The following is a 14,676-nucleotide window of genomic DNA, read 5'->3' as shown; positions in this document are numbered from 1 at the left end:
CTATATTTTTCAAACATTAAGTGTGAGCGTGAAGAAAATAAGACACAGAATTTAAATAGCAATTGATTCTTATGCTGTAATTCATAACATCCTGATATTCATCTCCAAAGACTCTTAAGCCTGAGCTACTTTCTGTTATCTGTGCTTTAGTGACTATAAATCAATTCTTTGCCTTTTTCTAAACTAAGTATGTTACTCATGTGTATTTTTCTGTATTGTCTTGGTGTTAGCTCCTTGGAATGAAACTTCCCAAGTGTTATCTTCTTTTTCTGAGAATAATATAGAAAATTCAAAACATTGAGAATAAATCTCAGATCACCAAAACCCAGATTTCCTGAATTAAGATCGAAAGGCAATTTAGATCATATTTTTCTCAAAACGCACAATCGCTTCCTAAAAAGATTCAAATCACTCAGAAATGTTCATGCTTTTCTTAGGAGACCCTGAAGAACTGTTAATGAAAATGAAGAAGCCATCAAGAGACTTCAAAAACTACAAGTTGGTCTACGTAATGCACATTAACCGGCTCATCCCCATCTCAGAGTAGTGACAATTGTTGCCCAGGTAAAATGATACTCAATTTATGTGTGTTAAAAGCCACAAAGTTAAAACTAACTCAGGAAGAGGTTAGAGGAGCAGTCAGTGTGAGGGAGGCAGCCAAGGCAGTGCAAACTATACCCAGCCACATCACAGCCTGCCATCAGGCGCAGCAGAAACAAACTCGCACAGGAATGTGCAGGGGAAAGGGTTTGTCTGACAAGAGAAAGACTTCCATGTCAGGAGCCAAATACCACTAACTCCCTAAGGCTTAAGCCTACAAAATGCCAAATGATTACTGTGCATATGTGGAAACTTTTTCCTAAGGAAACAAAAGTATTTTAATGAATCATTGAATATTTGGAAATAGCTTTTTGCCTTTTTTTTTTTCTATGTTCTAAACATGCTTGGAACCTATAAGAAAGGACCACTAGCCAAGAGTAACTGTTTCAAAATTGTAAAGTCCATAAAAGCAGCATGTTGGTCTTTGATCATATTTCTCTGAATTCACTTGGATAACAGATTTTTTAAAACTATTTCAGACTTAAAATTTTGATCCTTAGCCTATTTGGAAGAAGAGGAATCAGGTTATGGGTGGGTGCGTCAGGATAAGAAAGATGTGCCACAGATCTTTTTTATATACACATTTTTTTCAATGAACTCTCACACACGCACAGATATTTTGTTTGAATAATTATTCTCAATTTACATATGCAAATACTGACTTATTTGACTAGAATCATCTAACTAGTAAATGGCAGAGAGGAAATTAGAATCTATTTCTGTCTGACTACAAAGCACATGCCAAGAAAATAGACTAAAGGAAATGAGTCTCTATATGATATTTATTTTAACTGAATATACAAACAAAAGCCCAGAGTCAGCATGGCATTTCATGCTAACTAAAGAGAGTCTAAAGCTATCTATAACATTAATATATATATATATATATATATATATATATATATATATATATATATATATAAACATATATTAGAGGTATAGCTATTAAGTAATGTAGTACTCTTTAAAATATATGTATATCTAGGTGAAATTGAACTTCTATATCTAAAAATGCATTGTCCCTTTGGCAATTCAGATACATAATACAATTGCCAGCCATTTTTTTCTGAAAGTCCTATTTTGGAAATGTGAGCAGCGCCAATTCGTGATACAGAATCACCTCTTAAAATTCTGTTTGTTTGTTTGGTTTGGTTTTATTTTTCTTAAAAGTAAGAAGGAGAAAACCCAAAATAATATTACTTAATATAATTTTATTATATTAAATAATATATTATATTACTTAATATAATTTTGAGAACACTTGCCTTTCAATGATTCTGGTCATTATCAAAAATCAAACCCATCCCCTCCAGGGATGAAATTTTTCTAGTTTTGAGGATTTTGAAAACAATGTACCATATGCTTAGAAAGAATTTCAAAATTTTTATTCCCAAAATGTTTTAAGCAATGATCACATAATAAGGGTACATGTTCTCTATCGAACTTACTACTTTGAATGGAATAACAGTTTCCAATGTAAAAATTTCTGGTATGTTTATATAATTCTATTAATAAACAGGGTATAATTAATTTCATTTTTTTAAAAAAATTATCTGTTATTTATTGAATTGTCAATTAATTCTTATTTCATGTCAATAATTGTGCAAAGACTTGGAGCCACAAAATTGAAAGTCATAGTCTGTCCCCAAACTCAAAGTGCTGGTAGTTAGTTGGGAAAGCATTGTAAGGGCAATAGAAAATAAAGGGATCTTCATGCCTTATCCATATGACTAACTGTGTTATTTCTCCAAGTAGCTAATATTCAAAAATTTTAAAATAAAAAAAGTAAGAAGGTAATGTTAGGTAAATTACTAATTATTTTCTTGTTTTCTAAAGCAGACCAGATGGGAAGTGAACATAATAGAAAGAGAACTGGAACAAGAGAGAAGATTTAACCAATACTAGTCCATGAGTCTGAGTAACCTTCTGGCTCTCGGCTTCCTCTTCTGAAGATGAGGAATTTTGACTTGATTATCTCAAAGGTCTTATCCAATTCTGTATCCTAATAAGCATCATGCTGGAGCTCTAGAAAAATTCACACTTAATTTTGTTCCTTCCATTGGCTGCCTCTTCTGATTTTGCAGGAAACTAGCCAAAAAAACCCTACAGACCATTGAAGACTAATTCATTCCCAGACATGGGTCATCTAGCCCAATTCCTAATAATTACTTTTGGTACTTCCTTTATCTACCTTCACAATAACAAGAAAGTATGCATGCTTTCAGTTCCCCCACTAAATCCCACATGGACAACTGTTTTGGCATACTAAAACAATATTTTTAAGAGAAAAAGAACACCTGTTTACTCTAGGTCATTTTTTTAAAATTTTTTTTTTAATTTTTTTTTTCTCTACTAAAGTACGAAGCAAGTGAAAAATAGTTCAGTTACCCCAGTTCAGACCACACTTGTAAATTACTGGCATAAATCTGGTATCCACTGAAATATGGCATTTATGACTTCTTTCTAGAAGCAGATGTTTGTGTCTAATGGTTCAAGGTACTCTTATGGTCTTCTTAAATGAATAGTTAAAGCACAAAAACAGCTGCTTAAAGATGTTTTTTGGATTCAGGGAATAGTTTTGCCCCAAATTATTTTCTTAACTGTCTCGGCTAACACTGATATTCAAGTATTAGAGAGCCTTTGTTTCTTAAATGAAAATGTTTTACTGGAAATAATACCTTAAGTTATTATCTATTACTAGATATATTAGCTTTGACAAAATTTTAAATGCTAACTGAAAACAGTGCCTATGGAATGGAATCCAAGCTAAACGCCCAGGTTTTAGAATGACAGTCACCTAACTCACAAATTTGTTTTAGGAACTGCCCCAAGTATCTTGAACGTAATATTTTTATTCCCACTAAAAATTCCCTTTGCACAGAAAGATATGACAGAAATATACATACTGCCCAATGGGGTCAGCTCAGCATCTCTTCCGTAATTGCCCGAAGAGTCACTGCTTGCTTGTATGGTTCTACCCTTTGAAAACCCTCATTTCCTGTAGTAAGGGACATTTCCCTGCCACCCCCAATTTAGTGAGATGTGAGACTTAATAAGTGGCAGGTGAAGTAGGGCTTCCTTGCATTTATCTAAAATACTCTTCACTTAAATTTCCAATGAGTGTTACCTTGTCCTCGCATTTGATTTCCTGGTGAACATATCCTCACAGTGCATGCTTTTATAGATTTCAAGCCTCCCTTACTATCATTATTGTAATCTCCTTTCTAGTTGGCTGCCAGAGAACACTGTTCGGTTAAGTTATTTTAAAGTTTAATTTTTTTCTCTAGCTTTGAACCTTTTAGCTGAAAAGTTATCAGGAGCATAAAACTGTGAGGCACTTTAAGCTTCCAAGTCTCTGCAGTCAAGTTAATTTGTGTAGTGTGGAATTCTAAGGGCTGTTCTTTCTCAAAGAAGTCCTGTATGAATTCTTGTAAATACACTTAAGTCTTTACTTACGGTTGCAAGAAAATTAGATCCTTCACCTTAAATAAGTTGATTGTGTATTGAAACTATCTAAAGAATAATTGTATTCTTTCTTCTTAATAAATCAAAACTTATGTTGGACTAGCAATGATAAATGAGGCACTTAAAGCTGACTGTTAATACCACTTCCTGCATATTATTTTAAATAAATAAATGTTCATTTGCTAAGTGGATATTCTGCCTCATCAACAAAGGATGCAATATGAATAGCAAAAGTCATTAGCATAATACAAATGCTTGCAAAAGGACTTTGGAATGCCTAAACTAAAAAAGTACACTACCAAGGACTTGGAAAGAATTTCAAGCTCTAAGGCCAAAGAATCTACTGCATATTAATCTTCTTTATCAAAAAGTTGATTTGGAGCACGAAAGACAAAAATAAGCTTATTGTGCAATAGCAAAAAAAAAAAAAAGCTTAGGAGACGGCATGGCATGGTGGAAAGATGCTACATAGGGGAGCAGGGGATGATAATGGTTCTAATTTTGTCATCAATTAGTTTTGAAATCTTTAGCCAGGCATTTCTTCCCTATGACTATCTATTTTCCCATTTGTAAAAGGAGGGCTTGAGGCATGTTTTCCTAGTTTTTTTCCCTAACAAATAGAATCTTGGAAAGGTTTTATGACCTAATCAAGGTGGCAGAGTCCAGAGAAAGAGTTTGAAAAAAACTCTTTACAAATTTATAACTTGCTCTAATTTATGTGAAGCCCAAAATGTGATTGTTAAAAACTCCTATGCACAGTTAAAAAAAAAAAAACAAAACTAATGATTATTCTCTGCTTTTACTACCTCATCCATGAACTACACAATTTTAAAAGCTTCATTTTAAGTTTCTTCCTAATGTTTAACATTATGAATATATGGGGGGGATTAGACAGCAACAGACTGTCTGCATTTATGATGAGAAATCCATTGGGTATGAAGGGAATCTATGATTTCATATTATTCCCCTCATATTTCAAAAAAAAATTTCCTGACACATATTTCAAAAATTGTTTTTTCTTGGTTCCTACTGTCACTATTAGAACCCAAGTACATTCCTTCTGCACATGTTCTACAGTGTTATCATGCCTTCGGAGCGTGTGCTGAGAGACTGAGTCAAGAGTTCTCCTGAGATGTTAGGGACTGATATATGAAGGCTATGAAGTGATGGTGGGCTTTGGGACCAGATAACTTAGTGTCCCTTAGCAAATCCTGACTCCATAGAGCACACTGTAAGATTTATGCACAGCTATGCAATTTCTAGGAATTAATGTCAGAAACTATAAACTTTCCTCTTCAGGTATATTTACATTACTTTAATTCATTTAGCTCACTGTATGCCTAAGTAACACATTGCAGTGCAGCCTGATTTATATGTAGCTAACTATGTTTTTAAGGACACTAACCTATTACCCACTTGCAATGTATAACATGTTTAATAAAAAACTAAACTTCAAATTTCAAGTGCACATTTGTGCATTTAAGGGAGAGTACACATGCCTGGAGTAGGAAGTTCTAATATTTCAAAAAGAATTGTCAGCTATATACATTAAGAGGAAAAATATATCTGTTTAAAATCCATCATAATGAACCATTTTAATATACCAAATTACAAGGACTTCAGAGCTATACAGATTTCAGGAAAAAATCAAAGATACACTACTACAATTGAATACAGAAGTTAATACGAAACTTTAGTGCTCTCTTTTCTAACATTTTATAAATTACCATTAAACCATCTTTATAATTCTACCATTTTTTCTGCTTCTTTTCTTTTTTTCTATACTGTTTAGCAGATAAATCTGAGGCATGTACCTTTTCAATTTCTCAAATGCAGTAGAAGTTGTAGCCCTTATTTTTGTCTCTCAAGCAAGATGCTATTAAGGGTCACTTCCCATGTACGGAGAAAACAATCTTCATGGATAATAATGATAAAACCTTATGGAATGCAAAAACAACCAAAATATGTATTCTCAGATGACTGCATTAAGGCCAAGTCAATATTAGTCCCACTTCACCCACGCACCGTACACTCTAAAAATGCTGTCAGCCTGATAAGAATTTCCTGATTTACTTTTTTCAATAGAAAATATAGGTTATCACAATAAACTTCTGACAGTTATAGAACATTAGTTACCCTATCGAGTCTCTTTAATTTACTAGCCAATTATAGTTAAATAGTTTCTTTACTTGATTGAAAAAAAAAAGTAATCTTGAACAAGCCATTTTGGTAAAAGCAACATGAAAATTTCTAAGCATGCCTCTCAACTAAGTTATTAAGGTTATCACAGCCTAGTAGCTACTCAAACCATATCCACAGAAGTTCAAACTATAGTAGAAGTTGATTATTATTTACTAATATGTGCCACTCACCCATGTAGACAAATCCAGTAAAAGAGAAAGCTCATTCTTCAGTTTGTTGATGGTCTTAGCAAAAGAATAAAATTTGGGTACTGAGTCTCAGGGCTATTGCAAACGTTAGATAAAGGATTGGGGTTGTTTCTTATTAAAAACTAAATTTTATTATTAGTGGCTTATAATTTTTCTGATCCTGGATCTTATTTTCTAGCTCAAAAAAAAAGGTATTACAATCCTACAGCCCACCACAGATTTATATTTTAATGGACTTATTTTCACAACTCTAGAAAACAAAACCTTATCCACAACTTCTATTAGTTCAAGTTATTTTTTAAGGGGAAAAGCACCTTTCTGAATGTTTAGTAAAATTTGATTCTGTTGCTCGTCCACATTCCAATTGGTAATTGAAGGCCTCTACAGGCTCTGAGATAGAAGAAATGAAATGAGGAAAGGGTGTTTCATCTGGGACATAGTGTTTATAAAACACATAAACTGATTTCAAGCATCTCTTTGCCTCACTTGCCTAACCTATATCTATATGGTTTTCTCCATCACTTATATCTTTTATATTTAAAGCCAAAGAAAAGCAAAAAAACATAACCAAATTGTTTAATCTGTCGCTCCGGACCACAAAGTACAAAACGTTTACCCATTCCCCTCCCCAAAGATAAATTTTCTTTGAAATGTTTAAACTGCTGAATATTAAGTAACCATAATGATGATGATGATAATAATAATAATAAAATAATAATAATAATAATAATAATAATAATAGCGAGAAAGTGGGGTTCCTTCCTCTTTTGCCTAGTTGGTCCTAGTTAAGCTGTACTGTTCAGCAGATAAATCTGAGGAATGTACTCTTTCAGAGTCAGATGAATTTCACAGTCCTTAGATTCTAAACAGAAGTTATAACTTCTTTCCAAAGAATAGCACTACAAATCTAGAGAAGACACAAAGAAAATATAGGAATTAAAAGACCTGATTAATTAAAGAGCCAATCTCTTAAGACCATCATAAAACATAGGGTTCCAAACAAACTAAAAAAAAAAAAAAAAATCAGTTCAATAAATTCTAGTTCTCTGATAAATGTCTCCATAAGTGTATTTTTTAAATCTCACCGAATCAACCCACTCTAATTCCCAGAGTCTGAGGACTCTATTTTGGTACAACCCAGTGCCACATACTCACATATGTGTTTTATGTAGAGCTAACTAAGCCTTGATATACACTCCGTTGGTGTCCAGAGAGGAATGCACAGGGGTACCTAGTGCCAAATTCTCCAGAACCCTACTCTTCCTTCTGAAGAAACTATATCATCTCCCTGATTCTCCAATCCTTTTTATCAACAGTATTTTCAGTTGCTCTTGGCATGGTGGAGACCCAGCATCCACTGATCAAAGAGTACCTCTTGGCCAGAAGGGTACACATAGACACACACACACACACACACACACACACACACGCACGCACACCACTTCCAACAGACTGAACTATAACGCCTCTAAGTTTTGATGGAATTAAAAGGAAATGAGGGTGGAGGAAGGATGAAGAGGGTAAAGAGTGTTAAATACATGGTGAGAGAAGGAGACTAGACTTTGGGTAGGGAACACGCAATGTAATATACAGAAGATGTATTACAGAATTGTACACCTGAAACATATGAATGTTATCAAACAATGTTACCCCCAATAAATTTAACTTAAAAAAAGTGAATGAGGAACTTTGAGATCAATCCCTGTCCTCTCTTCGCAGTCTTAAAAAGACACGCTTTTCAGAGAAGTTCTAGTAACGTTTGATAGGCGTTACACTAGACCCATGTTCCACCATAAAAGTCCCAGAGAAGTCATTCCACGAACTCACTGTCCAGGTAACAGCCTCCCCAATATCAGTGACACATTCCATCTCCTTAATCAAGAAAATCCTGAAACACTCTGCCTTTCCAAAGGAAACAAAATATTTGGTTTAAAGTTAGTGTACTCACAGACTCATAAGACAGATGCCCTTGGTAAGCTTCAGAAAACTGAGCCCTAAGAGCTAGGATGGCTATGAGAGTAGCTCCGGTGGCAGCAGCTCAATGAAGCCCCCAGCCAGGTAATTCCTTACTTCGAATCCCCACCCATCCACCCGGCTACTCGTCCCTTCCCGAAGCCTCTCTTCCTCTCCTCTGGTGGCTTTCGGCTGAAGGGCGCTTCCGCAGGTCCCAGAGCATCCTCGTGCCACAGATCCCGGCGGGACGTCGTGGAAGCCCCAGACCGATACTCTCGGTGCCCCTCGCCCCCGCCCCCGCCCCCGCCCCCGGCAAGCTGCCGGGTCGGTGACTCACCTGCTGGCCAGGTTGAGGAGCCGGGTGGTAGTAGGCTGTGGGGCAGGTTGCAGCTGCCACAGGGTTGGGCAGATACTGGGGTGCTCCATATGGCTGGGGGTGATACATCACCTCCGCACAACTCATGGCAGCCGGGGCAGCGGCGGCCCCCGAGCTGCCGCCGCCGCTCTACGCGCTCGAGCGACCGGCGCCGCCGCCGCTGCCGCCGCAGCTGCGGCCTCTGTCTCTGCTCCAGCTGCTACTGCGGCGAAGGCGGGTCCTCGGCGGCCGCGGGCTCCGCGCGGGGCGCGGGCTCGGGAGGGATTGGCAATCAGCGGTGGCCCGTGTGCGAGCACCTTCATCTTCAGCCCCTCCGGATGTCCCCTTGCGCGCGCTCATATAGCGGCTTGGGGACACAGCGGCCCGCGAGGCGAAGGCATGGCAGTACCGGGCTCCGGCGGGGGCAGAGGCACCCACGACAGCGCCAGTCACAGCCGCAGCCCTGGCCCAGGTCAGGCAGCCCTGGGGAGAGGAGCTCTGGTTTGCATACACACAATACACGCCCCGGGCTCGTCCTATCACCAGCGCTGCCGGCTGGGCGACGACCGGGAGGCAGGGGCAGAGGGAGGGGCGACCCGGGAGGACCGGAGCACTTCGCCTCCCCAGGCTTTGACGCCGAGCGCTGCAAAGTTCCTCCAACTCTGTCCGCGGCGGGCGGGTCGCCCAGCAGGGGGACCCCGGGAACGGTAGGCTACGGATTGGAGCGAAGTTTGAAGCCCTCTCCGCCTCCCAGCCTTGGGATGGTGGTGGGAGGGGAATGGTATGCGAGAGGCTCCGCGCCCTCAGAGCTCGGCGGGTTCCCACCCTGTCTCAGTCACCTGGCTACCAGGGCGAGGCTTCCCAACCCCAGGGAGCTTTCACAGGGAACCCTAACACGGAGGCGAAGGAAAGCTGAGTGTACAGAGAAGTAAACCAGAGCAGGCACAAAATAAACTGGGATATTCCCTACATTAACTATAAACATAAGTGAAAGTTAACTTTATTGCAAGTGCGCACATGCCAGGAATGTAATACAGTTTTCTACAAGCAATCTCCGCTTTAAGTTTACTCCTTCATAGTATGACATTCTTGTGGGATGTCAACCTTTTCTGGCTTTTCCAGCCTGGTTTCACGGAACAATAGACAGTACAATCCACGAAACTATTTAAAGGTTTCTCTGTTAACAAGTGGTTTATATCCCTCTCCAAAATGAAAAAGAAAATCTGTTGTAGAAATTGCTATATAGTCAGGCAAAGCAAAAAAAGATTTATACTTATTTTATAAATAAACTCTAGCTCTGACCTTTAACAACTATTTTTCTCCCCATATATAGGTATCTCCCTTTATGACAGAATAATCTCCTTTATTTTCACAGAGACTGTCTTTTGCCAGAGGAAAAATCAATCTGGATGTCAAATGGACTGATGTTGTGGACTGAACCAAGCCTCTCGCTCAGATCCCTATGTTGAAGCTCTAACCCCTATGTGACTATATTTAAAACGAGGCCTATAAGGAGAAAATTAAGGTTAAATGAGATCATAGATTGAGGTCCTAATCTAGAACTTGTGTCCTTATAAGACAAAGACATCAGTGATCTCTCTCTGTGCTGGCATAGAGGATAGGCCTTGTGAGGAACCAGTGAAAAGACAGTCTACAAACCAACAAGAGAGGTCTTACCAGAAACGAATCTGAGGCCACCTTGATCTTGGACTTTTAGTTTCCAAAACTGTGAGAAAGTACATTTCTGTTATTTCAGCCTCACAGTCTATGGTATTTTATTGTGGCAGTGCTATCAGACTAATGTAGATATATAGTACTAATATAAACTTTTATGTAAGTATGTATGTAGGACAACACAGACACATGCATACATAAATACATATACACTCACACATACACAAACTCACACACTTAAACACAAACTATAATAATTGGAAAGGATCTCTTTGCTACTCATGACAGCTCTTATTCACTCACTCATTTCTTTCATCCATTGAATATTAAAAGTACACATATTAAGGGCTTGCAGAGTTTGAAATTTAAATGTACTGTTTATAGTGGAGCAATATTCCTATTAATCAGATACATAAAAATTTATTTAAAATGTTTATTACTGCCTTTTCCGAAATTAACATTCCCCGGTTATATCCTTTTCATGTGTTCCAGATTCATCTATTCAGATTCCCTCTAAATGCTCCACATAGATGTCTCATAGGGACGCCAGTGATAACGGCACTAATATTTTTTCTCACATCCCCAACCTGATCCTCTTCTCTTAACCTACATCTCAGGTATCAAAACTCCCATCCACCAGTTGCTGAGCTAGAACTCTAGAAATTATACAACACTCCATCTCTCTCTTCATAGTCCCCAAGTCAAGTCTTAGAGTCCACTATAATCCTAAGTTCACTCAGTATCTTATACTCAGACTCCTGCAGGAGGCTGCTACCCAGTTTCCAGGCCTCAAGTTGAGCTATCGAGACTCTGATTCATTCTTTACAACATATCTTTCCACTCTTTTCTGTCCTAGCCACTGCAAATCCAACAGATCCATGATGTTTCACTCTTTTAAAAAATTTTACAGTAGCCCCTCACAGTCTGCAGTCTCAACCTTCAAATTCTGCCCCTGCCTATGTCACTATCTCTCACAACTGTCCATTCAGCCATCTGAATTGAGAACTCCCTTTCTAGGGAGGAGCATGGTGTCTGCTCTTCCCATGCCTTTTCACACAGGACCAGAACATCTGCATTAATACCCCTCTCCCCACCTTCTTCACTTGTTAACTCTTTGTTGTCTTGCACAGCAGCCTCTGAAGACCAGTTTCGATGCCCCTACTCTTGGCAACTCCAGCATCCCATGAATACTGCTCTTACCATACTAATAAACAACCACCTGATTTGAAATGGCTTATTTGCTTGCTTCCTCGACATAACCATGGCGGCTTGAAAATCTCAATCTTATAATATCTGGCTTAATAAACATTCATTGAATAAATAAAGCATAAAAAAGGGACAAAAAACTCATAGAGGAGCTTACAAACTCATCGAGGATTTAAGCACATATGAAATAAGTGAAGGCTCTCTTTTAGGCTTCTTACTGTATGTTAAAATAAGGACACTGTGGTATGATAAACTTTAGGACCTAAAGTATAAAGTGATTGAATTAGGCCACAAAGCTGGTTTGAGAGGGCAGCTCTTCCTCATAACCAGACCTCTTATTTTAAGTACTTAACGCTTTTCACTTTATCTTTAAATAATATATCTACAGTTGATTATTTTTGGTATAATTATGTGTTTAATATCTCCTCTACTAGATTGTTGCAGAAATCATTTATATTTTGTGTAGCCGACATTTAGAAGATATTTAATATATATTTGTTGACTTAGAAAATAAAGCCAGAACTAGATACAACATGTCCATCCCCACAATTTCTACATCTTCTTTGTGCCCTACATGGCCTCCAGTATGATTCAATTATTTATTGCATGACAAAGATGTAGTTCTTGGATACTAATAAGTCATGGATTCAAAAGTCTGAAGGTATTTGGCAGAATCTTTCTAAAATGCAATACTTTTGTTTTGACACCTCCCTTCATTTTTATATTTTACTTATGGCAGAAAATAGAGAATAAAGATAAATTCTGCCCAAAATTAGAATCTAGAAGTATAGACATAGTAGAGGAAGAAAATAATCTGCTAAAGGCTGGAATCTTTGTTTGCTTATTAACAAAATGTAGTATAATTCCTGTTAAGGAGAGTTAAGTTGGACTTCTGGTAGGAGACCAGATGTACTTGACTCCCTCCAGGTAGATGTTTAGGGTTGCAGAATGGAAAAGAATCAAAAAGATCATCTAGTCTAAAACATCTTTCAAAGATTAGCAAACATGTATTCTGATTAAAGTCTAGGGAACTAGACTTTAGAAAGAACTGGAGGCAGAACTAAACCACAGCCCCAGGTCTCTTGACTCTTATCACTCTATGATAAGGATATATAAATAAACACATATGTGTATTAACATGCATACACACATTATATGTATATATACATATATGCACCTATTCATATATATTCATTTAAGCATATATGTATATATGTATATAAATATCAGAAAGAAGAAGTTTTAGATTAGGTTATCCTTTGTTCAACTTGGAGTTGTGGGGAAAAAGTGGGCGTGGCAGGGGGAATGTAGGTCAATTGCATTAACAATAATGAGTCACCCAGATCCAGAGAATGCCATCTGACTACTGGTGTACTCATTGTCAGGTCTATTATGTAGAGATGTCACAATCACTGGAATAAAATGGGAAGAAACTTGATTATTTGCACTTCTGAGCTAAAGTTCCTCAAATTTCACCCTTTCGTCTCTTCTCCTCTCTCACACTGCTCTACCTCTTCTGATTCAGTCTTGATGGAGAACCCCGTACTACCCATCAGTGTTTATCCTCCTATTCTTTTCTGTCCTAGACACTGCAATTCTAATAGAATACCAAAATTACCTTACATGTTTCCAACTCTTCTGAGTCAGAGGTTTATGGTCACTACATTTTTGGCCTTACCCACTAAATTTCCCAGAATGTTTATAATTTTTTCAGCTGAAATTTAGCGAAGTAAACTCTCCAAACAGTTTTATTTAAAGAGGTAAGTTGAAGTGGATTTTCTCAATATCTTTTGAGATAATATAAGGCAAAAAAAAAAGAAGAAGAAGAAGAAGAAGAAGAAGAAGAAGAAGAAGAAGAAGAAGAAGAAGAAGAAGAAGAAGAAGAAGAAGAAGAAGAAGAAGAAGAAGAAGAAGAAGAAGAAGAAGAAGAAGAAGAAGAAGAAGAAGAAGAAGAAGTTTTGTTTTCTTTGTTGTTTTTTTGTCTTTAACTTGGTCTCAGTGTAAAGGAGCACATGGGACCTGCAGTGCTGGGCTTGGGTCGTCTGCACAGGGAATTCCCAGGTCTTAGGTACAGATGCATGGTTATACTAGGCAAAATAATAACCACCCCCAAAGATGTCCCATTCTAATCTCTGGAACCTATGTATATGTTTTATTTTACATAACAAGAGGGAGTTAAGATTGAAAATTGAATTAAGACTACTAATGAGTGGATTTTAAGATAAGAAAATTATCTTGAATTATTAGGATGGACCCACTGTAATCACAAGTGTCCTTTTAAGAGGGAGGCAGGAGACAGAAAAGTCAGTGTAATATTGATGTAAAGTGAGAAAGAGTACGGGTCTATCGATTATCCTGAAGATGAAAGGTAGACACAGCCAAGAAAGACAGCAGCCTCCGATACCTGGAAAAGGCACAAAAGTGGGCTTCCCTAGGGCCTCCAGAAGAAACACAGCATTGCCAACACCATTTTAGACTTCTGACCTTCAGAACTGTAAAGTAATACATTTGCATTATTTTAAATTGCTAAGTTGTGGTAATTTGTTACAGCAGCAGTAAGAAACTAACATAATAATTTAATGGAGGAGAGGGTACCAAAGGAAGGGATTTGCGTGATTGTGTCCTCTATGCCATACAGATTACTATGAAGAGAGGCACAATAGGACGAGGGCCAGTGAGGAGAACTCTGAAGCTCAGAGACCAGGGATGGACACTGGTTGCCTAGATCTAAGGGTTGTACCAATAATACCTATGGAACAGATGTGAAAACAGAAGGTCAAAACTCACATGTAAAGCAATAAAACCTCTTTATTCAGTTGTCCTTAAGGAGCATTTGCCTTAAATGGGCTCTCCTCAATGCCCGGCAGCTTTACTATGTTTCTGAAGTGTCATCTTGCAAATACTGCCTTCTGTCTTCGCTGTTTTCAAATCTCCCACCTTTCTCCACTTTCTTCTTTTCCATTCGCTATTCAGGCCATTTGCAATCAGATTTCTGCCCCATCACCCACCAACGTTTATTAAGGTCACCAGTAA

The 14,676-nt window shown here is 37.8% G+C and overlaps 1 protein-coding gene and 1 long non-coding RNA gene across 6 annotated transcripts in view; one reads left to right on the top strand and one right to left on the bottom strand.

Annotated features, from left to right (window-relative positions):
* Nucleotides 1-8,909, bottom strand: part of VGLL3 (vestigial like family member 3) — a 47,390-nt gene extending 38,481 nt beyond the window's left edge. For 3 of the 5 annotated variants that reach the window (XM_039878264.1, XM_039878265.1, XM_039878268.1), the window contains exon 1: nucleotides 8,746-8,909. In XM_039878264.1, the coding sequence (XP_039734198.1) occupies nucleotides 8,746-8,871 (126 nt within the window). In that variant the 5' untranslated portion in view covers nucleotides 8,872-8,909. Of the gene's footprint in view, nucleotides 1-5,879; nucleotides 5,987-8,403; nucleotides 8,662-8,745 lie in introns of those variants that run through there. The other 2 variants (XM_039878266.1, XM_039878267.1) reach the window with 2 other exon arrangements.
* On the top strand, nucleotides 442-2,877 carry LOC120615096 (uncharacterized). The gene is made up of 2 exons (XR_005656194.1): nucleotides 442-564; nucleotides 2,437-2,877. It is a non-coding gene; the product is annotated as an uncharacterized LOC120615096 (long non-coding RNA).
* Nucleotides 8,910-14,676: the final 5,767 nt, after the last annotated feature.

Source organism: Pteropus medius, unplaced genomic scaffold, assembly GCF_902729225.1.
Source record: "Pteropus medius unplaced genomic scaffold, Ma_sr-lr_union100, whole genome shotgun sequence".
In the NCBI taxonomy this organism is placed as follows: Eukaryota; Metazoa; Chordata; class Mammalia; order Chiroptera; family Pteropodidae; genus Pteropus; species Pteropus medius.
This window is presented reverse-complemented; position numbering and strand designations above follow the sequence as displayed.